The sequence below is a fragment of the Trachypithecus francoisi genome, unplaced genomic scaffold, assembly GCF_009764315.1.
Source record: "Trachypithecus francoisi isolate TF-2019V2 unplaced genomic scaffold, Tfra_2.0 Lachesis_group2, whole genome shotgun sequence".
Taxonomy (NCBI): Eukaryota; Metazoa; Chordata; class Mammalia; order Primates; family Cercopithecidae; genus Trachypithecus; species Trachypithecus francoisi.
Genome location: NW_022681465.1, coordinates 154,399,845 through 154,422,856, shown reverse-complemented (window position 1 = coordinate 154,422,856; position 23,012 = coordinate 154,399,845). Strand labels below are relative to the sequence as shown.

The following is a 23,012-nucleotide window of genomic DNA, read 5'->3' as shown; positions in this document are numbered from 1 at the left end:
TAAATGCTATATATTGGCTATTATTATTTTTATTCTATCACTTGCATTTGCATTTTAAGTCTCTCTAATTTAGATGGAAAGGCTTTGTCTCTATTAATGGAATTTGAAATATCAGTGAACAGATGTTAAGGAATATTTTGGGAGACTCCTGAAATAAGACTTTGTAGGCAACCACCTACTCACCAAGTCTAGCATGTTTTTTCTACTAAGGGCTGCGCGCCCAGGCAGAAATTATCAAACTTTCTTTGAACACCAAAGAAAGGTACACCTACATGGTCAGCTGTGAAGAATTTTACATGGCTCATATGTGCTTAAACATCTATTTGCTGGACCCTAATGTACATGTTAATTCAATCAAGATTGGGGTATCTACTCATGGGGGAGGGGAACTGAAGCCACCCCATGGAGGTAATTCTACTCCACTGGCCGGATCCTCATGCCACCTACCCCACTTCACCACGTTTGTTGATTCAACATTTTATTCTTCTGCAATTATTTACTTCCCTGCACAAAAATGGAAACCTGGCCGGGCGCGGTGGCTCAAGCCTGTAATCCCAGCACTTTGGGAGGCCGAGACGGGCGGATCACAAGGTCAGGAGATCGAGACCATCCTGGCTAATACGGTGAAACCCCGTCTCTACTAAAAAATACAAAAAACTAGCTGGGCGACGAGGCAGGCGCCTGTAGTCTCAGCTACTTGGGAGGCTGAGGCAGGAGAATGGCATAAACCCGGGAGGCAGAGCTTGCAGTGAGCTGAGATGCGGCCACTGCACTCCAGCCTGGGCGACAGAGCGAGACTCCGTCTCAAAAAAAAAAAAAAAAAAAAGGAAACCTAAATACCATGATGGTCTCCGTGACAAAAAGTGAAAGGAAACTATATAACTGCTAGGAGTAAAGGGAGATGAACATACATTGACAGCTCTAATTATATAGATTGCTTATTTGCTTGGTTGTTTCTTGTTTCAAAACTCTTTTAGAATAGAAGTACTAGGCGCAAGGGGCATATGCCATATGGATTCAGAAAACTTGCTAAAGAAACACAATCATGTTTTTCCACCTCCCTACCTTGCCAGTGACATGTCACTATGACCCTGGTCTCCTGCTTTGCCCAGACTGCCCTCCACCTTAGAACAAATTGCTAGTACTGAGAGATCTCAAATCTATTATTGAATCCTACTCTCATTAGGCAAAAGAAAAAAAGACTTCAGATGAAGAATTATGCAATACAAATCAATTTGGAGCCCATCTACCACTGGTCTTATTTACTTGGAGAAGTCTTATTATAATAGATAGATGAACTCCACTCTTGAAATATTATTTCCCCTTTAGTCCTGTCTCTTAAACTGGGAAAATTCAAAGTCCCCACCAAAATAAATAAATAAGAGGGTTTTTTTCTATTTTTCCCATTTCCCTATTCACCGCCCTTCCCTCACATGAGCTTGCTAAAGTTCATAGTCAAAATTCACGTCTAAAATAAAGAGGCTTGCAAAAGAAGCTCATGTAATCCCACTCCTTAAATATCACTAAGACATCTGAGATATTGTTTAGATTGTGGACTCTTACTTTGACATGCCAGCATAGGTAGATGGACAGGCAAGCACATCAGATGTCACTGTTTGGCAGCTGATAAAAGTCAGTGGTGCTATAATACTAAGCACAGAGCCACTAGATTAGTCTGTGAGGGAAGGAGATGCCTCTTCCTTCCCTTCAATAGTGGGTTAAACCCAGCTGGCACCCTCTGGAACTACGGGTAAGTCCCTTCTTTATTCCTACTACACTTTTAGGTCTTGTTTTTGTTTTCTGTCCAAATCAGATGAGTGTATACAAAGATGATTTTCAGATAAAAAGTTTCAAAGCCACAACATTATAATGATATTACACAAAGATTTAAAGAGAAAATGACTCATTCATTTCATTGAGACTGGAAGGCATTATACAAAGGATAGAAGGAAAGACAGCTGTGTCTCATTTTTAAATCACCATTTTTCCTTGAAAAGGGACACTTGATCTGATGTAATTGTGGTGATGTCTTATGAATGCAACATACCCTCTATCAGTCCTCTGTGCAAATCTATGCTATGTTAGAGATGGACAGGAAAAAAATGTTAAGATTTTTAAAACAGGATTTTTAAAAATTAAAAAATATTTTTTAAAAAAAAATATTTTTAAAACATTTTAAATACTACTTTATTTATAAAAATCTTTGAAATTCATTTAACATTATTTGGAATAAAATGATACTGTCAAATAACAGAATCTACTATAGAATTGTTGAACAGTAACTACAAACATAAAAACTTACAGAACTACCTGTATAAATGTCTGTATAAAATTTTGTTGACATACGGATAAAATGAAACTGATGAAATAACATATTTTTAATTGGGCTTTTAAAAATATCGCTAATTATTAACAATGTAGGCCAAATCAACATGTACAAGACAGTTGACATTCTGAAAATATATGTAAAGAAAAAAAGGGAACTGTTTTTGGAAAATATCTACTATTTCATAAATGGTTTATTTCTGGCTATCTGAAATGAGCCTCAATAGTGTACCTGCCCAGAAAGAAATTTAGGAATCAAACTCTGGATTCAATTCTGCAGCAGACTGAATAAACCGATAACTACAAAACTACTTGCCTTGATATAGACTTTTTTTTTTAGATCTACTCAAGGCCCTCCTTCAGGATGTTTTTCCCCAGCAATTTAAAATGCCTAAAGTAGTTCATTTCTAAAGTGCATTCTAGTTTAATGTATTTGTGTTCATAAACTTGAAATTAAGGAATATTTAACTTTTTAAGTATTCTTTTTCAATAGTGTCTTTCTCTTGGCTGCTTAGTTGCATTTCTGTTTTTTCCTAAAATTGCTAGTTTTAATTTAATTCTAAATTACATAGGCAACCTTGAAATACTATTTTTTGAAAGTATCCTATTATTTAGGATGAAACTCTTTGGTCTGGAAAAGTTTTATTAACATTTTATCCAAGACAGTAACTAAAATAATTACAAGACTTCATTTCAATGATGACAAACAATTTGCTTAATTTTTCAGTTAAAAGTTTGATTTGTCATTATCTCAGGATTGGCTTATACAATGTGAAACAAAATAGGCAAATGTATTTTGAATCAATTTATCTGATATTTTCAATGAAAACAGGATTAGTGTTAAAACAATTTATAAGGCTAGTCTTTGTGTATAATGTCTATATATAGTCCTGCTTAGGTTTACCATACTAATGGAAAAAAATCAGAGGCAAATATAATCCCTCAAGGTTGATTTTCATGGCAAATGTTTCTCTAAGAAAAAATGAGGCTGTACTGTAGGAAGGCAGGAGGGCCACTACAGAGCTAAGCAGGAGGAATGGCACCTGTCTTTTCTTGGTAAGGTATAGACTAAATTCATATGTTTCTTATTTACTTGTATGCTTCCTGTTTGCCATTTGAAAAGAGAAAGTAAAACAGCAAAAAATCAATTTCAAAATTAGTCTATCTGAGATCTCCAAAGATGTGGCAGAAAAAAAAAGAAAAAAAAGACCAAAAAACAAAATTAGTCTAAAATACATACTAAACAAATAATAAAAAGTAAAACTCTAAATAATTAAAAGCACATTAAGACCAACAACTAGAAAGTATAATCTAAAAATAACAGAATTATAGGGTATGATTCTGTTTAAAAATACATAATAAAAACAGAAAAATTTGTAAGTGGCTCTGGAATGTAGCCTGTAACATATATTCCACACAAACATATGCACACAATCACTCCTTAATTAATATCTAGTTTAGTAATATGGTCAGTTTGGAATCAAGGAGAGAAAAAGAAGCAGTGAAATGTAAAGTTAAAAAGCACTCAGCTGGGTGCGGTGGTTCATGCCCGTAACCCCAGCACCAAGGGAGGCTGAGGCAGGAGGACTGCTTGAGGCTAGGAGTTTAAGACCAGTCTAGGTAACATAGTGAGACCCTGTCGCTATAAAAAAAAAAAAAGAAAGAAAGAAAGAAAAAAGAAAAATTAGCCAGGTGTGGGGGCTTATATGTGTAGTCCCTACTCTGGAGGGTGCAGTGGGAGGATGGCTTGTGTCTAGGAGTTGGAGGGGCTGCAGTGAGCTATGATCACCTGGGCAACCAAGCAAGACACACAAAGAAGGAATGAAAGAAGGAAGGAAGGAAGGAAGGAAGGAGGAAGGAAGGAAGGAAGGAAGGAAGGGTGGGCAAGCACATAAGATCTGAAAGATGTCAAATAAACAATGTTATTGTTTAAGCAAATATTGTAACAATTATTTTCTTCTTTTGAAGGAACAATATTCTTCAAGAGAAGCTCACTCTACCAAAGCCAGGAGCACAGTATTCTCAAGATCTCAACAAGGAAGAGCAGACGAAGGTTGCTTCTGATTCCTTGCAACCTTCTGTAATTCCAGGCTTGTGGCCCCAAATTCAGGGCCCCACCCTTCCATGAACAAATCATTATAGTAATAACTTGCCTTCATCTTCCATATACCAACTAAGCATGTTTAACTACGAACGTCCAAAACACTTCATCCAGTCCCAAAACCCATGTGGCTCTAGACTGCAGCCTCCTGGACCGGAAACCTCCAGCTTCTCTAGCCAGACCAAACAGTCTTCCATTACCATCCAGCCCCGCCAGTGTACAGAGCAAAGATTTTCTGCCTCCTCAACAGTGAGCTCTCACATCACCATGTCCTCCTCCGCTTTCCCTGCTTCTCCCCAGCAGCCTGCTGGCTCCAACCCAGGCCAAAGGGTTACAACCACCTATAACCAGTCCCCAGCCAGCTTCCTCAGCTCCATATTACCATCACAGCCTGATTACAATAGCAGTAAAATCCCTTCCGCTATGGATTCCAAGTAAGTGAATTTTTATATACCGCATGTATAATGAAATTATATCTGAGGAGTTTGCGCGGGGCTAGGAGTTTTGGGGGTATGCTGCAGTTCATTCTTTACTATCTAAAAAGGCAATGTGACCTTACAGTCTCATTCCATAGTTCTACTAGAACATGCTGAACCAGGGTACTGGCAATAAGAGGTCATCTGACCATTCTCCAGTGTCCAGGCTGAGCTGAATCCAAAGTACCTATTACGCCATAATATTATTTACCCATTATTTTCCATCTTTGAAAAAAATAACTTCTCACATACCCAAGAACAATGAACTTTTCCTTTAGTTCTAAGCTAAGCTCCTCATGCTGTAAATTTAATTCCTCTGGTTCTGGGCTCGGCTAAGATGAACACCTGTTTGCTCTTCTTCAGATAGGATTTCCTCTCACATAAGCAGAGGCTATTAAGTTTCTTCTCAGTCTTTTCTTCCTATCCCTTTTCCCCTCTAATCCTGCATATCCACTTGGCTCAAAAATTCTTAAATTAACAAATAAAAAAATCTGGAACTCAGACCCTTGAATATATACATTTTCCTTACTGTGATCAGAAGAAGGCAGGCCTGAATAGATGAAGGCTTATGACCTTAAGGTTTCTTTTGATAATTAAAACCACACCTTGTTCAAATTAGTTGGGTTGATCTAAATACAAGGACCAATACTGAAGCCTTATGCAAACATGTGCTACTTCAACTACCCTGACTGTCCTAGGAGAACCTAGTTTGAAAAAGGACATGGTGGTTATGCTTTTTTTAAAACATGAACTGAATACCTTGTGCTTACGCAAACTAAAGGCTATCAGCTTTCCCGTTCCTTGGCTAGCTGGAACATCAGAGAATTAAATCAGAGGCATCTCAAAAATTGTCTGATGGAATATGTTTTGTTGCAGGCTTACTAATACATTACTCAACTCTGCTAGTTTCTTGCAATCTTCTCTAGAGGCTAATTTTTCTAGAAACTCCTATTATTGGTGACAACTTTGGAAATCTAGTTGAACTGCCTATAGCAATTCAACTTGCAAAAAAAAAAAACTTTTCAATATTTAAAAAAATACAAATCAGGAAAACCAAAAACATTTGTTAGAATCCTAGACACATTAAGTTGAACCATTTGAAATGGCTGATAGTCAACTGTTTTTGACCTACAAAAATGGCATTCTCACAGGTTTAACCTAATAATTTAAAAGGATGTTTTCAATAATTGACAGCCCTTTCTTTCTCTTCCCTCCCAAATTCCCTTTATATTCATAATATATAGTAGATCTTTCTTGGTTACATTTACTCAGATGATCATTTTCCATCTAGCTTTCTATTATTTCCATATTTCCTATATTAGCATTTTAAAATCTAAAAGAATTTTTTCTGTTTTTCTTAGTAAAGTCTTTCAATCATATTTCATATTACTGCCCAGAAAAGAAAGTTATCAAAGACTTAAGAAAAGAGAAAGAAAGCCAAAAATATAATAAGAAATAAAGCCTAGGAGGTCCCCAAACCAGAGATCAAAGATCCACTTTAGCTGTTCCATTTTCAGCAACCACAGATAACTCTTTAATCTTCCCATAGCTACTTGATACCCATTTTGTGTCCAGCTGTACAGAGTGGAAAACCCTGGCCCTTTGAACATTTGTGCACAACTCCCTCATTGCTATGATGGGCTCCAGTTTGCCCTGACTTCCAAAATAATCCCTTGAATTCTGACCTAGAGAAGTATGAAAGCTTTATTTAGGTTTTCATCAATAAGAGGCTCTTAAACAGTTTACCCAGTTGATCAAACCACAGACTGAAAATTGAGGGGAACTCAGTTATTCCTTCCAAAAAGCTTGCTATGTGAAATTCAGCAAGCGCTTTACCTACCCAGTGTTTCAGTTTTCTGGTCTGTAGCAATATTAAGGAGTTAGGTAACTAATTATAGAGAGAGAACCTATAAAGCAGCATGCAAACGTATTATTAGTTTGTAAATAGGAACATTTATCAAGTCATAACACTTAATCCACCTAAACTGGGAATAATGAGGGTATTTACTGAACAAAGTGACTGAGGTTACATATACATCAGTAATTCTCAGGATTGGTTTTGATAATCCTTCAGGATTTCTCAGATATATTCAGACTTTCCCAGATATGACAAGTCTAAAAACAATTATTTAATGCTAATTCACGTTAACAAACGTGTGACTTATAAAGACGGTAAGCTACCATTTAAAAAAAAAACACAGGAGGCTAGGCCAGGCGTGGTGGCTCACACCTGTAATCCCACCACTTTGGGAGGTCAAGATGGACAGATCACCTGAGGTCAGGGATTTGAGACCAGCCTGGCCAACATGGTGAAACCCTGTCTCTATTAAAAGAAATACAAAAAAATTAGCAGGGTGTTGTGGCGGGCGCCTGTAACCCCAGTTACTTGGGAGGCTGAGGCGTGAGAATCGCTTGAACCTGGGAGACGGAGGGAGGCAGAGGTTACAGTGAGCCAAGACCATGCCACTGCACTCCAGCCTGGACAACAAGAATGAAACTCTGTCCCCCCAAAAAAAAAACCAAAAAAAAAAAAAAGTGGGCTGTTATAATTTCATACGATTGAAAAAAATATGAGATCTATAAGGCCAAAGATATTTTGCCACTTTGATCTAGGAATTCAATCTTAAAAAAAAGTCACTATTTTAAATAACATTTTGTTTGGCTATTTAATTAACTGAACAAATCAGACTTGAAAGATTTATATAGACAACAATGAAGATCTTAAGACCTGAAATGTCAGGAGAGGAAATGTGTATCATTAGCTTTCAATAGAGTGTCCTGAACACCATGAAAATCACTCATTCACTCAACTGATAGTATCTCCTATACCCATGCTTTATGTTCGTGGATATAAATGATATAATGATAAGAAATAAGACACATTTTTTCTCCAGAATGTTTACAATCTAATGATTACTAACCAAGTCCCCAAAGCCAGTAAAAATTAAAACTCTGGCCCTACTTGGAGGAAATACATTTCTACTTAGCTCACAAGTCCTTTTAATGATCCTTGAGAATATTTGGAAAGGATCATTTCAGAGAAGAGACCAAGATTGTCTCATCTGGATGGCCAGAGAACATTTATTATAATAATGGTAAAATACTCATTGAGGGCAGTGGCTAGTTTCCTCACATTAAATAGATTAATAAAGATCAGCCCTTGCAGGCCAGGTGTGGTGGCTCAAGCCTATAATCCCAGCACTTTGGCAGGCCCAGGCAGGCAGATTACCAGAGGTCAGGAGTTTGAAACCAGCCTGGCCAACATGGCAAAACCCTGTCTCTACTAAAAATACAAAAATTAGCCTAGCATGGTGGCGGGTGCCTGTAATCCCAGCTACTTGGGAGGCTGAGACAGGAGAATCACCTGAACCCAGGAGGCAGAGGTTGCAGTGAGCCGAGATCACGCCACTGCACTCCAGTCCGGGCAACACAGTGGGACTCTGTCTCAAAAAAATAAATAAAAATTAAAAATAAAGATTAGCCCCTGCAGGGCTCTAAATGGATAAACTAGGTAAAAACTAAATAAAGCACTGTGATACATGTAAGCTACATAACAGATCTAAAAATACCAGGCTCGCTAAATACCACCCTATCCTCTATCCAAATCAACAAGGGAAATATGAGAGGGGCAAGGACATCCTAGAAAAAATTTAGGCTCAAAATTTGAAATAAAGACTATTTATTTGCTTTTTTTCCAGTTTACATTTCTTTCTCCTTCCTCGAATCATCCTATTCTTTCTCTAAAAATCACTTCAGCAGTATTGAAGAAACTGTCATTACTTTAGAAGTTATCCGCTGTTATATAGTGCCATACTTGGATTTTCTAGAATATGAAATTAATAGGAATTAGAAATTACAGGAAAGTCAATGACTGTGTAAACAGTAGACTCCATTCAAAGCAAGAGATTATTCACTAAAAGCCAGTGGTGTGCTGGTAAATGTCTAACAATCATTGGATGAAAGAGCCATTATTTGTGATACTTACCAATTTCCCTAGTGTAAATATTTCCACCACAACCAATTTCAAACTACAACATGAAATCACAGGAAGCTGGGAAAAGATGTTAAAAATCAGCCCATATGAAGCAGCTCCAGCACACCACCACTTAATATCTACCCACAAATCAAACAAGAAATTCGGTCATCGTAGCTATAATAAAGAACAAAATTGTGTCCTTTACAGTAACACGGATGCAGCTTGAGGCCATTATCCTGAGCAAACTAACACAGAAACAGCAAACAAAATAGGGCATGTTCTCATTTATAAATGGGAGCTAAACATTGGGTACATATGAACACAAAGATGAAAAACAATAAACACTGGAGATCCCAAAAGCAGAAAGGGGGGAAGGAGGTGGACAAGGGTTCAAAAACTACCTATTGGGTACTATGTTCACCTCCTGGGTGACAGAATAATTAGAAGGCCAAACCCCAGCATCACACAATATACCCATGTAACAAACCTGCACACGTACTCCCAGAATCTAAAAAAAAAAAAAATTTTTTAAGAGATTAGTCATTAAGACTGGAAGAGCTCTCAGGCTGCCATTAACTAGACTTATGCTCACATTCCTTAGGGACATCCTCCTTACGTCTAATCTAAATTCTTCCTCCTGCCACTTAATTTCCATTTGCCAAAAGGAAAAAAAAAAGATAGTAACCATTCTTATAAAATATTTCTTGACTGTTATTAGGGCAATTTGTTTTTAATAATACTAGTAGTACTAAGTGGTAAACTCAACATATCTAAAGGTAACTTGCAAAATGAGGCCAAGACTTTCTTTTTTAAAATCTTTTCTTTTTCCTTTTTAAAGCTATCAACAGTTCTCAGCTGGCCAACCTGTAAATGCTAAGCCATCCCAAACTGCAAATGCTAAGCCCACACCAAGAACTCCTGATCATGAAATACAAGGATCAAAAGAAGCTTTGATTCAAGATTTGGAAAGAAAGCTGAAATGCAAGGACACCCTTCTTCATAATGGAAATCAAGTGGGCAAGATGTCTATTTTGTACAAAAGGCCACTTAAACTACAAAATCTAATTTTAATAAGGAAGTTCTATCTCACATATCTATGTCCATATAATCAGCAAGGAATAAGATTATCTAAAAAGAAGGAATATTTGGGCCCTATTCCATTTCTCTCTGCATGAAATCACCTCTTGGTTTACAGTAGTAAAAGGATGAAGCAAATGAAAAATCTATCTGGTTTAATGAAATTTTTCTGTTATTAAATATTACCCTCTCATAAACTATGTCTGATGCCCAAATAACTATTAGGAATTACTGTTAAGTCAACTTAGTGTACTTTGATGTACAATATTGACAGGTAATTATAGCTATAATTCTTATCATGTAGTCCTTATTGTGTATATTATATTAGTAACTTATCTTTAAACAGACTATATGCCTTTAATACAAATAGATTTAGCCTATCAGTTGCACTGCTCTCGATCAGAAGTTAATACAATCAAATATTCAGTGCTCATTTAATAAAAGTTACTTCTGGCTGGGCGCAGTGGCTCACATCTGTAATCCCAGCACTTTGGGAGGCCAAGGCAGGTGGATCACCAAGGTTAGGAGTTCGAGAACAGCCTGACCAATATGGTGAAATCCCATCTCTACTAAAAATACAAAAATTAGCCAGGTGTGATGGCATGCACCTGTAATTCCAGCTACTTGGGAGGCTGAGAAAGGAGAATTGCTTCAACTCAGGAGGTGTAGGCTGCCTTGAGCCGAGATTCTGCCACTGCACTCCAGCCTGGGCGACAGAGTAAGACTCTATCTCAAAAATAAATTAATTAATTAAAATTAAACAAAAATTACTTCTGAATGTGAGGACATGAAGTATTATATTCAAAAATAAAGCTGACTGGAACATGCAGAACAACGGAGGAAAGGGTTGAATTTCCCTTTACTTAGGAGATCCTTATTTAAGGGCAATTATGCTTGCCTGTCACAGGATCAAAAAGAACGCCTAAGTGAACCTTTACTGCAAGTGAGGGACATGGTACTAGAATAGAAGGAAAATGCTTTGAATGGAAGAAAAGACTTAAAAAAAAAAAAAAAAACATAGAATCAGCGGGGCGCGGTGGCTCACGCCTGCAATCCCAACATTTGGGGAGGCCAAGGCGGGCGGATCATGAGATCAGGAGATCGAGACCATCCTGGCTAACACAGTGAAACCCCGCCTCTACTAAAAATACAAAAAATTAGCTGGGCGTGGTGGCGGGTGCCTGTAGTCCCAGCTACTCAGGAGGCTGAGGCAGGAGAATGGCGTGAACTCAGGAGGCAGAGGTTGCAGTGAGCCGAGATCGTGCCACTGCACTCCAGCCTGGGTGACAGAGCAAGACTCCATCTCAAAAAAAAAAAAAAAAAAAACACATAGAATCTATCATTCAATAGATAGAACTATGCTTCTTTAAAGTTCTGACCTATAGTAGTGGTTTTAAGGTACACCTGTACAAACATCTTTTATTAAATCTAATTACTGTCTCAATAAATTCTTTACAGCGGCTAACATATGAAGAGAAGATGGCTCGCAGACTGCTAGGACCACAGAATGCAGCGGCTGTGTTTCAAGCTCAGGATGACAGTGGCGCACAAGACTCGCAGGTAAATTAAAATGCTCTACGTGGAGTATTTTTATTCTGTGTGATTTTTAAATGTCTGCTTTTCTAAATGCTTATAAATAGCATCTGAAATAAAAGTCGGTCAGTTCCATCCACCATTGGATACATAAAGAGACCATGATAAACATATATATGTAATTTTACCACATTTTACCCTATTTTCTGGTAGTTCTAATACCTGGATACACAATGTTACAAAGTCAAAACACCAGAAGTCTAATGGTATTTTTCATCAGGACATTTATGGGTCACTTAGACCTAGGACTCTCTATAGTGTCTACACGGACAGGGAATATATGGGTTGTGAACCTTCAATAGGACAGAAATTAAGATTCTAAATGAGAGTAATTATAACCTTTCTCACAAGCTGTTTAATATTTCAATGTTTTGGCCGGGCGCAGTGGCTCAAGCCTGTAATCCCAGCACTTTGGGAGGCCAAGACGGGCGGATCACGAGGTCAGGAGATCGAGACCATCCTGGCTAACATGGTGAAACCCCGTCTCTACTAAAAATACAAAAAATTAGCCGGGCGAGGTGGTGGGCGCCTGTGGTCCCAGCTACTGGGGAGGCTGAGGCAGGAGAATGGCGTGAACCCGGGAGGCAGAGCTTGCAGTGAGCTGAGATCCGGCCACTGCACTCCAGCCCGGGCGACAGAGCGAGACTCTGTCTCAAAAAAAAAAAAATTTCAATGTTTTAAAATATACTTGTGGTACTCATGAAACATCCAATTCCGTTTGTTATATTCCTGTTTTCAAAAAATGCTTTCTGAAAACCAAAAAAAAAAAAAACCCTCATGAGTAATTGTTCCAAGATTAACAAATGTATCTTTTCCAAGAAGGGATTAACTTTATGGAGGCGTATCCCACAGGTTTGCACCTGATCGATTTTTTTTTTTTTTTTTTTTTTAGACAGTCTTGCTCTGTCACCCAGGCAGGCTAGAGTACAGTGGTGCAACCTCAGCTCACTGCAAACTCCACCTCCTGGCTTCAAATGATTCTCTTGCCTCAGCCTCTCAAGTAGCTGGGATTACAGGTGCACACCACCAGGCCCAGCTAATTTTTGTATTTTTAGTAGAGATGGAGTTTCACCATGTTGGCCAGGCTGGGACGCCTCAGCCTCCAAAAGTGCTGGGATTACAGGCATGAGCCACCACACCTGGCCTCAACTTGATTTTAACAAGTAAACTTAACCCCAAAGAAAATGTACAGTCAGTGGCTGGGCACGGTGGCTCACACCTGTAATCTCAGCACTTTGGGAAGCCGAGGCAGGTGGATCACAAGGTGAAGAGATTGAGACGATCCTAGCCAACATGGTGAAACCCAGACTCTACTGAAAATATGAAAATTAGCTGGGCGTGGTGGCACACGCCTGTAGTCCCAGCTACTCGGGAGGCTGAGGCAGAAGAATCGCTTGAACCCAGGAAATGGAGATTGCAGTGAACCAAAATCGCTCCACTGCACTCCAGCCTGGGTGACAGAGCGAGACTCCATCTCAAACAAAAAAAGAAAAATGTTCAGTTGGACAGGTAGACTGAATGTTAGCACTCTTTCTTCCTTCTGTAGTTACCTTTCATTCCCTTCAAAAAGTCCACAAGAAACTAGGAGCCAAAAAGATTAAACTAGGAACACAAGTATTCCTAGCTTCCAAAGGTAGAAAACTGAAATTCAGTTTTTTTTTTTTCCAACCTTGGCCTCCCAACTTCAAGTGATTCTCATGCCTCAGACTCCCAAATAGACAGGACTATAGGTGCACATACCATGCTGGCTAATTTTTGTATTTTTAGCAGAGACGGTGATTCACCATGTTACCCACCCTGGTCTCAAACTCCTGAGCTCAACTGATCCACCTAGCTCAGCCTCCCAAAGTGCTGGGAGGCATGAGCCACCACACCTGGCCTTTGAAATTAAGTTTTTTGCTTCTGTTTGATGCAACTACACCTACTAAAAAGGATGGATGAGTGTCTACCAGAGCAAGAACCAGAAACCGAAAAGAGAACTTAAATTTATTTTTGGCTACTAAACAGTTCATGAATTTGTTCATTCAACTAATTTACATGGAGAACCTACTTATATGTTGGGCTCTGCACTTGGTATGGAAGATTATAGCAAAAATGAGACACAAACTCATCACTATTAGGGGAACTACTCAAAGCAATATTATACTGATGATGGGTTTTTTTTTTTTTTTTTGAGACGGAGTCTCACTCTGTCACCCAGGCTGGAGTGCAGCGATGCAATCTCAGCTCACTGCAACCTCTGCCTCCCGGGTTCAAGCGATTCTCCTGCCTCAGCCTCCCAAGTAGCTGGGATTATAGGCATGCACCAACATGCCCAGCTAATTTTTTGTATTTTTAGTAGAGATGGGGTTTCACCATGTTGGCCAGGCTGGTCTCGACCTCCTGACCTCAAGTGATCCACCTGCCTTGGCCTCCCAAAGTACTGGGATTATAGGCGTTAGCCACCACACCCAGCCTGGATATTTTTAATTGGATTACTTTTACTTTACCAAAAAATTAGTTGATTTGTTTGATCACTGAATTGACCGGTTGTTTGGATATTCTGCTTAGAGAACCTTAAGGCTAGCCAAAAATTGTTACAGATTTGTAAGACTTTTGCCTTAAAAATGACAAAATACATTAGCTAAATAGATTCATCCCAAAGCAAATTATTTGTACTCAGATTTTGTGTGCTCCTACATAGTTTTGGGTAGGGTCTGTATTTTCCACTTTGTATCTCCCACTGTGCTAAGCACAGTGAAACACAAAATACACACTACTTAATCAATTAGTTCTCTTATAGTTTTCATAAATCCCTGATTTCATTCTCAAATAATTTTCTGGTGTTCGGATATAAATCCTATAAGATGTTTGCTTAAATATAACTTTATTAAACAGGAATTAACGCTATTTTACAAAGCTTGTTCATAGCTCTACACATACCTTTTGTGAAGTCCATCAGGATTTTGTGCCATGAGCTAAAAAGAGAAGAATTTTCCAGTATAATATGTGTTTACTGCTGTTGGTGCCACTTTTGAGCAGCAGGCATAATACCCTGTATCTACTGCCAATACAAGTGACTTCATGTCTATTCCTGTTTTACTAAAGGACAATCTGTACTCTGCGCTCTCATTTCAAATGCACCAGGGAGACACATCATCCTTTGTCATAAAATAGTCGTTCAAAAAATGAACCACCATCAATTCCAAGTCTAGCTAATTTTCACAAATAATATTTGTTAAATAGTCCTATTAATTCTGGGCTTTCTTGCTAGAGTGGTAGTATATTAGTGTACTGTATTTTAAGTGCTTAAAAGCTGAATGTATAGAACTTACCAGGGCTGTAAAAATACAGCCAAAATAGGAATGTTTCTTTCAACTATACTTAATTCTGCTTCATTCAAGCTAACAATTGCATGTAAACATTCTTACTTTGTTTTAATTTCAAGCAACATAACTCAGAACATGCGCGACTGCAAGTTCCTACATCACAAGTAAGGTAAAAATTTTTTAATTTTAAAGAAATGTATGTTTTCCTACCTAAAATATTTTCAGCTTAAAAATGTAATATTTATAAAGCCCTCGAGCCTACTCTATATCTTTTAAAAAATACAATGTGTATTTTCTAATGTCCAGGTCCATGCTTCTATATTAAACAATTTTCTCATGACAATGGAGACCCAATTCTAATTATACAATCTTTGGTGGTAAGAATACTCTACTGGGTACTGGGCATTTTAATAGATCATTTCTTCATCAATTGATGGCACTGTAAAAGAGAAACTAAGATGTACAATTTGTACCAGATATTTCTAAATTGCTACCATTTCTAATAGTCATCAAATATGCCACAGGTAAATACAGCCCTATGGCCTCTCTCCATTGTTATTACACTATCAGATCAAATAGTAGAATCTCTGGTTTCAAATTTGATGGCTAGGCTGGACGCGGTGGCTCACGCCTGTAATCCTAGCACTTTGGAAGGCCAAGGTGGGTAGATCACCTGAGGTCAGGAGTTCAAGACCAGGCTGATCAACATAGTGAAACCCCGTCTCTACTAAAAATACAAAATTAGCCAGGTGTAGTGGCACATGCCTGTAATTCCAGCTACTCGGGAGGCTGAGGCAGGAGAACCGCTTGAACCCAAGAGGCGGAGGTTGGTATAACTGAAATACATCTCTGAATATCACCATATACATGTTCACACCACTCCTATAGAAAAACGTCAAAAACTTAATTTGGATTTATTTATTTATTTTTGAGACAGACTCTAACTCTGTTGTCCAGGCTGGAGTGCAGCGACGTGATCTCGGCTCACTGCAACCTCCGCCTCCCAAGTTCAAGCAATTCTCCTGCCTTAGCCTCCCGAGTGAGCTGAGATTGGGCCACTGCACTCCAGCCTGGGCAACAAGAGTGAAACTCCATTGCAAAAAAAGTAAAGTTGATGGCTAAACTATATTTGTGCAAAATGAAAAGCAATGATAATATTTACATAAAGTTGTTATCAAAATATTCTTGTAGAAGTAGATCATCCTCAAGGGGAGATGTGAATGATCAGGATGCAATCCAGGAGAAATTTTACCCACCACGTTTCATTCAAGTGCCAGAGAACATGTCGATTGATGAAGGAAGATTCTGCAGAATGGACTTCAAAGTAAGAGAAGAGTTCAAAAGTACTGGGGGAAAATTAACAATGGGATACTGTTTTGAAAAATGTCCTTTTCCTACTTCATAGCTTGCAAAGCAGTACGTACAATGTACAATGGACAAGAACACAAATTCTGAAGCCAAACTGAAGTGGGTTTGAATTCTGGCTCTGCCACTTTCCAGCTAAGCAACCTTAGACAGGTCATTTAACCTCTCTGTGCTTTTGTCTCCTCATCTGTAAAATGGGATAATACCCCAAAAAGTTATGAGGATTAATCGTAAATAGGTATACCTCATAAATACTCTTTGTAAGTGAAGCTATCAGAACAATAGAATTTGTAAACTATAATGCCTTTTTTTTTTGAGACAGGGTCTTGCTCTGTCACCCACGCTGGAGTGCAATGGTGCAATCTCAGCTCACTGCAACCTGTCTTCCAGGTTCAAGCCATCCTCCCACCTCAGCCTCCCTAGCAGCTGAAACTACAGACACATGCCACCATGCCCAGCTAGTCTAGAACTCCTGGGTTCAAGGCGATCCACTCACCTTGGCTTCCCAAAGTGTTGGGATTACAGGCGTAAGCCACTGTGCCCAGGCTTAACGTATAATGTCTCTCCAGTTATCCTCTATCAAGAAATTCAAGCCACCCTGTTTTCTTTTGCCCTAAAAGAGTCCCTCAGACTAGAAAAGCTCTTTAGAAGAGGTTACATTTTTATTATCCTTATTTTGGAGAACTTTTCGTTATAAAATTTTTTTTCCAGATTCCTTATGAACTAAAGTTAGTGTTAAAGCTTTGGATTTCATTAACAGTTTATGTAAAAACACTTAACAAATTGCCATTTATATGCCAAACTATAGCTCAAGAACACTCTGTTTTAGAAAAATTATTCATTAGATCAGCAAGCCTCATATATATGTGCCTCTGTGACTTCATTTGCAGTCACATTTAGCCAGAAAAGCAATATGACTTCTATATTCCTTATAGAAATCAATGTAACGTAAATTAATGTTCTAAGTATAGTAATCAAGAGTTCATAAAGAGACTGAGGTTGCATGTAAAAGGTTTGAGATAGTCTAAAAATACTATATTAATTTCAAGGATCTTATTTTCCAATGTTTTGTTTAAAAAAGTATAAATACCTTTTGAGCCCTTGCTTTGCATTTCAATCACAAACCCACTCAGATAGGGGAACTGTTTAAATTCATATATGGACAAATAGGTTTCAGTGATGTAATACTTTAAAATTCTGCCATCTCCTTGTGTTTTTCTTTCTAGGTGAGCGGACTGCCAGCTCCTGATGTGTCATGGTATCTAAATGGAAGACCAGTTCAATCAGATGATTTGCACAAAATGATAGTGTCTGAGAAGGGTCTTCATTCACTCATCTTTGAAGTAGTCAGAGCTTCAGATGCAGGGGCTTATGCATGTGTTGCCAGGAATAGAGCAGGAGAAGCCACCTTCACTGTGCAGCTGGATGTCCTTGGTAAGCCTCCAAAAAAGACCCTTGAGAATTCCTTAAAATCCAGAAGTATTGAAAAAAAGAAGGTATTTTAAAAGAAAAGCCCAGCAGACTTCATATTTAAGGTTAATGTCTACACAACTTATTGGACTGTCCATTTTTATCTACAAACCACAGGAAAAAATATACATATATGTACACACACACACACACCACACACACACACATATATGTAAAGGAAAGTCAACGAAACTAGAATGAAAGATCTATCACCAAAGCTTTTCTGGAAAGAAAAGTCATACAATTTTAGACAAACCAAATAAGGAAGCATAAGCATTTCTAGATGTAACTATAGAGTCTCAAAATAAAAATCTTAGTCTAATCATTTCTCTGGTCTTTGTTTCTCCAAAATGAGGATAATAAAAATAATCAATCTGACTCATGATATTACAGAATTATCATAATCTGTCATAATGTTAAATACATAGTTTAAAAGTGAAGAGCAGGAAGAGTATAGTGACTCAGGCCTGTAATCCCAACACTTTAAGAGGCGCCAAGGTGGGAGGATCACTTGAGCCAAGGAGTTTGAGACCAGCAGGGTAACAAATAGCAAGACCTTCTTTGTCTCTACAAAAAATTTAAAAAATTAGCTGGGCATAGTGGTGCCAGCTACTAGAGAGGCTAAGGTGGGAGGATAACTTGAGCCTGGAGTTTGAGGTTACAGTGAGCTATGATTGCACCACTGTACACTGGCCTGGGTGACAGAGTAAGACCTTGTTTTAAAAAATTTCTTAAAAAATTAAGAGTAAATATCAACTTTTAATCTTAGACCATGTCCTTTTTACTAGGAAACTAATCTCTAATTATAACCAAAACAGTCCTACTTGCTTTAGAAAACAGGTATGGCTACATTTATGTCTCAAATCTGTCTTAAGTAGGGCAGTTCTTATAAAACTGGTGTCTGGTTTTTAAATTTTACACTTTAAGTGCTTTAAATATACAAGTTGGGTAGCCCTAATCCAAAAATCTGAAATCTTTAAGATGCTCCAAAATCGACATGACACACAAAGGAAATGTTCATTAGAGCATTCTGGATTTTCAGATGAAGGATGCTCAACAAGTATAACGCTAATATTCTAAAATAAAAAAAAAAATCAGAAATCCAAAACACTTCTGGTCCCAAGCATTTCAGATAATGGATACTCAACCCATACCACATTTTTAATACTTTAAACCATTGTATATTGCATAAGAGATATTTTGCTATAATTCGCGGTTTATTATACAAAAGTTTGATCAGGTTAAAGGATAAACTATTTCTTGAGTTTATATTCCACCCAGATCAATACAAAAATCTTTAAGATTATTCCATAATATACCAAAGGACCTCAATCTAAGGGAAAAACTAGTGAGCTGGCAATTTTCAAAAACATATACAATTTAAGTGATTAAAGTTTAGGCAAATCTTACTTGTACCAACTGCTTCAGAAATACTACAATAGTAGAGCTGAAAGAGATCTTGGCTGCCATCTGTTTAATCTCATCTCTCCTTCAGAAAAATCAGGGTTATGGTACTGAACTATTCTTTCCTCTCTCCCCTCAGGTAGGAAAACAAGGTCATAATAATTACTGATATTCCCATATTCCTTCACAATTTACAAAGTATCTCTTTGTTTATTATCTCATTTGTTCCTTACAATTATTTTGTGTGGTAGACACAAGTTACTACTACCTGGATTTTTTTTTTTTAAACAGTAGATAAAACTGAGACTCAGAGAAACTAAACAAAATTTTATCAATTTTGCATGGCTCATGGAGCCACTAGGTAATTTGAACCCAAGTTGTCTGATACTCTTTCCATCACTCATGCTGCCTCCCTGTAGATGAGATGATTAAAGAATACAACTTAAATTTGGGCCAGGCGCAGTGGCTCATGCCTGTAATCCCAACACTTTACGAGGCTAAGGCGGGCAGATCACTTGACGCCAGGAGTTAAGAGATCAGCCTGGCTAACATGGCAAAACCCCATGTCCACTAAAAAAATACAAAAATTAGCTGGGTGTGGTGCACGCTTGTAATCCTAGCTCCTCAGGAGGCTGTGGCAGGAGAATTCCTTGAACCTGGGAGGCGGAGGTTGCAGTGAGCCAAGATCGAACCACTGCACTCCAGCCTGGGCAAAAGAACGAGACTTCGCCTCAAAAAAAAAAGAATATGACTTAAGTTTGAATGAAATATAATTATCTGATTATCAATTCGATGAATCATTACATCAGAGTTTAGAATTCTGAATGGTATAATAAAATAGTATTGCATGTCTTTTTAACTAAAAGTTTCTAATTCTGTTGCTGTTGGTTTTAACATTTTAATATCAACATACAAATTTCATAGTGATTTAATACCTTTTTTACAATATTTCAAACACTTGAATTTTTGTATTAATATATAGCAAAAGAACATAAAAGAGCACCAATGTTTATCTACAAACCACAGAGCAAAAAAGTTTTAGAGGGAGACTCAGTGAAACTAGAATGCCAGATCTCGGCTATACCTCCACCAAAGCTTTTCTGGAAAAGAAATAATGAAATGGTACAATTCAACACTGACCGAATAAGGTAGGATATGTATTTCTAGACTTACTATAGTTTATTTGGGCGAATCCAGTTATACTTTTTAACATGCATTATAAATGGCATGCATTTATCTCAATTTGTCTAGTTTTTAAAACACTAAAGAATAATATAATAAAATATATATTAGATAATAAATATAAGAAAACTTCAGTAAGCCAGATTCCACTAATCAGAAATGTAAGGCATAAAGCAGACTAGGATTTATCTTCTTATCAACGATGATGAAAGATGGCTCAAGGAAATGACATAAACAAGATTAAAGGCGGATATTTTCTTTTCTTTTCTTTTCTTTTCCTTTTTTTCTTTACAAAAAGCTTCAGCCTCTATTAAACAAAGGAGGAGGTAGGAGACAGATAAGAGAACAGGTTCAGAACCCCTCCCTTCCCCTATATATACACATAAATACAAACACAGACACACCCGATGAATGACAGAGACCATCAGGGATCAGGGGACAGACTGAAGGGCAGAGGGAGACAGCACCCAAGGGGGGATGTTTAATTCAAGAAAACCAATAGCTATTTGGCAATAAATAGATACAGCTTGGGAATTTTCAAATTTTTTTTCTTCTCAGTCTGACTGTAGGTCCGAGACATCCACTTCCCAGAAATAATTCCTGTACTTTCATTTCTTAAAAAATGTTTTTCAGCTTATATCAAGATAACACTGGAAGAGTTACTTTACTGATAAAAGATGTAAACAAGAAAGATGCTGGGTGGTATACTGTGTCAGCAGTTAATGAAGCTGGAGTGACCACATGTAACACAAGATTAGATGTTACGGGTATGTCATACTATTAACCAAAGTATTATAAGGGATTTAACTAGGAAGATTTAATAAGAAATGCAAATTCCAGCAGAGTATAAAAGTTGAGAGATTTTCCCCATATATAATCAGTTTTGGTTCTTTTTTCTTTTCCTGTCTGATAATAAATACTTAGGTGACCAATTTGGTTAGAACAGGTTTTCTGAATCAACTTTTATGTGATCTATTTCAGCACGTCCAAACCAAACTCTTCCAGCTCCTAAGCAGTTACGGGTTCGACCAACATTCAGCAAATATTTAGCACTAAACGGGAGAGGTTTGGATGTAAAACAAGCTTTTAACCCAGAAGGAGAATTTCAGCGTTTGGCAGCTCAATCTGGACTCTATGAAAGTGAAGAACTTTAATAACTTTACCAACCTTGGAAAACAGCCAACTACACCATTAGTAATACAATTGATCACATTTTTTTGAAATTAATCCATAGCTGTATTAACAGATTATGGTTTTAATTAGGTAATATAGTTAATATATATTTATAATATTATTTATCCTTTGACTCTTGCACATTCTATGTACTCCTCCGATTTGTGAAGCCTACAGGAAATCTGGGTATATGGATTTGTAACTGTAGAAGACCATCTTAAAATACAGGATTTTAACATTTAAGTCATACACATTTAACAATTACAGGTTATAAATTAGTATCAACTTTTTAAACACATCTAATGCTTGTAATAACATTTATTGGTACTACTTTCTAAATACTGTTTTACCCGTTTTCTCTTGTAGGAATACTAACATGGTATAGATTATGAGTGTTCCACAGTTTTATGTCAAAGAGAATAAAATTCAAATATTTAAAACGGACTGTCTCCTCTTCACAAAAGTCTAGATCTGTAAAATAAAACTCCACTCAGCAAAACCTATGAATAACAAGTTCCAAAAGAGGAATGTTATATTCTAGAACAGTGTGAAGCTCACTTACAGCTCAGCCAATTCCTCTAGAAAACTGAGCTAGACTTTCCATGGTTTGCACTTCAAAGGCAACCACGATTAACTTAAATCATGACTGAATCTACCGAATTTGTGATTTTCTTTTAACCAAACAGGTCTCTAATTCTTCAGGATTTTTCAGTCTGTTATGCTCAAAGGAATAAGAATAGCTTCTAGAGATTACCTGCTTAATTCTCATAGTTAATGTAAATTTGACAGCCCTGTAGTCCCAGCTGCTGGGAGAGGTTGAGCTGGGGATCCCTTAAGATTAGGAGTTTGAGGCCATAGTGGGAAACATAGGGAGACTCCTTCTCTAAAAAAAAAAAAATCTATTATTATGTAAATTTGAATACCTATTTATGGGTGTTTTTCCTCCAATAATTTCAATTTCAGATAACCTGTTACTTTAGAAAGCATAATTTTGTGAACAGCTGAGAGTCCCAGTACAGGAAAGCCCAAATCCTTTTGTTAAAACTATTCCAAAGCTTTTTTCCCTCTCGGGCCTCTAGTTCACTGGCTGTCAGCCTTTTGCCAGGCCTCTCCTGTTCCTCTCATCAATGGTAGTTTTTGACCCTCACTACTGTGTGGCCCAGTTTTGCTTTTTATCTATACATAAAACAGCATTTATCGACATCAGTCTACATCTCTTTCAGGGAAATAACGAAAGTGGCTTTCTGTTTTACTTTCAAAACTGTTTAGTGTTTTCTTTGCACGTTTCCCTGCGGCCTTTGGACTGGATTCCATTTTATTTTCCTTTTTATCAACACGAGAATCCGTCCTGGTCTTACATCCTGGAGGGTTTTTGGCTGCCTTAATTTACAGCCAAATTAGTTTGGCCTTTTCTATAGTTGGTTTACCAGCCTTCTCATCTTTGCAAAGCTTCTGGGTCAGATATGGGTCTGGGCTCCCAAGGACTCCTGTTTTGGCCTGCCCTTTCGCATAATCACTGCAGGGTTTTTCATCTATTTTTACATTAGGGGGGCAGGAGAGTG

General features: G+C 37.6%; 2 protein-coding genes across 8 annotated transcripts in view; one reads left to right on the top strand and one right to left on the bottom strand.

Annotated features, from left to right (window-relative positions):
- KLHL3 (kelch like family member 3) overlaps positions 1-23,012 on the bottom strand; it is a 283,454-nt gene that overhangs the window by 259,999 nt on the left and 443 nt on the right. Inside the window, exon 2 of one of the 7 annotated variants that reach the window (XM_033181127.1) lies at positions 17,312-17,686. The exons of the other annotated variants lie outside the window; for them this stretch is intronic. The gene's annotated coding sequence lies outside the window, so the exon portion shown is untranslated. The remainder of the gene's footprint in view (positions 1-17,311; positions 17,687-23,012) is intronic. 7 annotated transcript variants of the gene reach the window in all.
- MYOT (myotilin) lies at positions 1,588-21,894 on the top strand. Its single transcript, XM_033181130.1, has 10 exons — positions 1,588-1,750; positions 4,294-4,860; positions 9,717-9,891; positions 11,414-11,515; positions 14,976-15,025; positions 16,048-16,180; positions 17,448-17,655; positions 20,078-20,243; positions 20,911-21,044; positions 21,259-21,894. Exons 2-10 carry the CDS (start codon positions 4,505-4,507, stop codon positions 21,429-21,431), a joined length of 1,497 nt encoding a protein of 498 aa, XP_033037021.1. The 5' UTR covers positions 1,588-1,750; positions 4,294-4,504; the 3' UTR covers positions 21,432-21,894.

Coding starts and splice junctions, on each gene's coding strand:
- MYOT (XM_033181130.1), top strand. CDS start 4,505: ATGTTTAACTACGAACGTCCAAAACACTTCATCCAGTCCCAAAACCCA. Junction 9,892..11,413: donor TTCTTCATAATGGAAATCAA/GTGGGCAAGATG, acceptor AATTCTTTACAG/CGGCTAACATATGAAGAGAA. Junction 15,026..16,047: donor GTTCCTACATCACAAGTAAG/GTAAAAATTTTT, acceptor ATATTCTTGTAG/AAGTAGATCATCCTCAAGGG.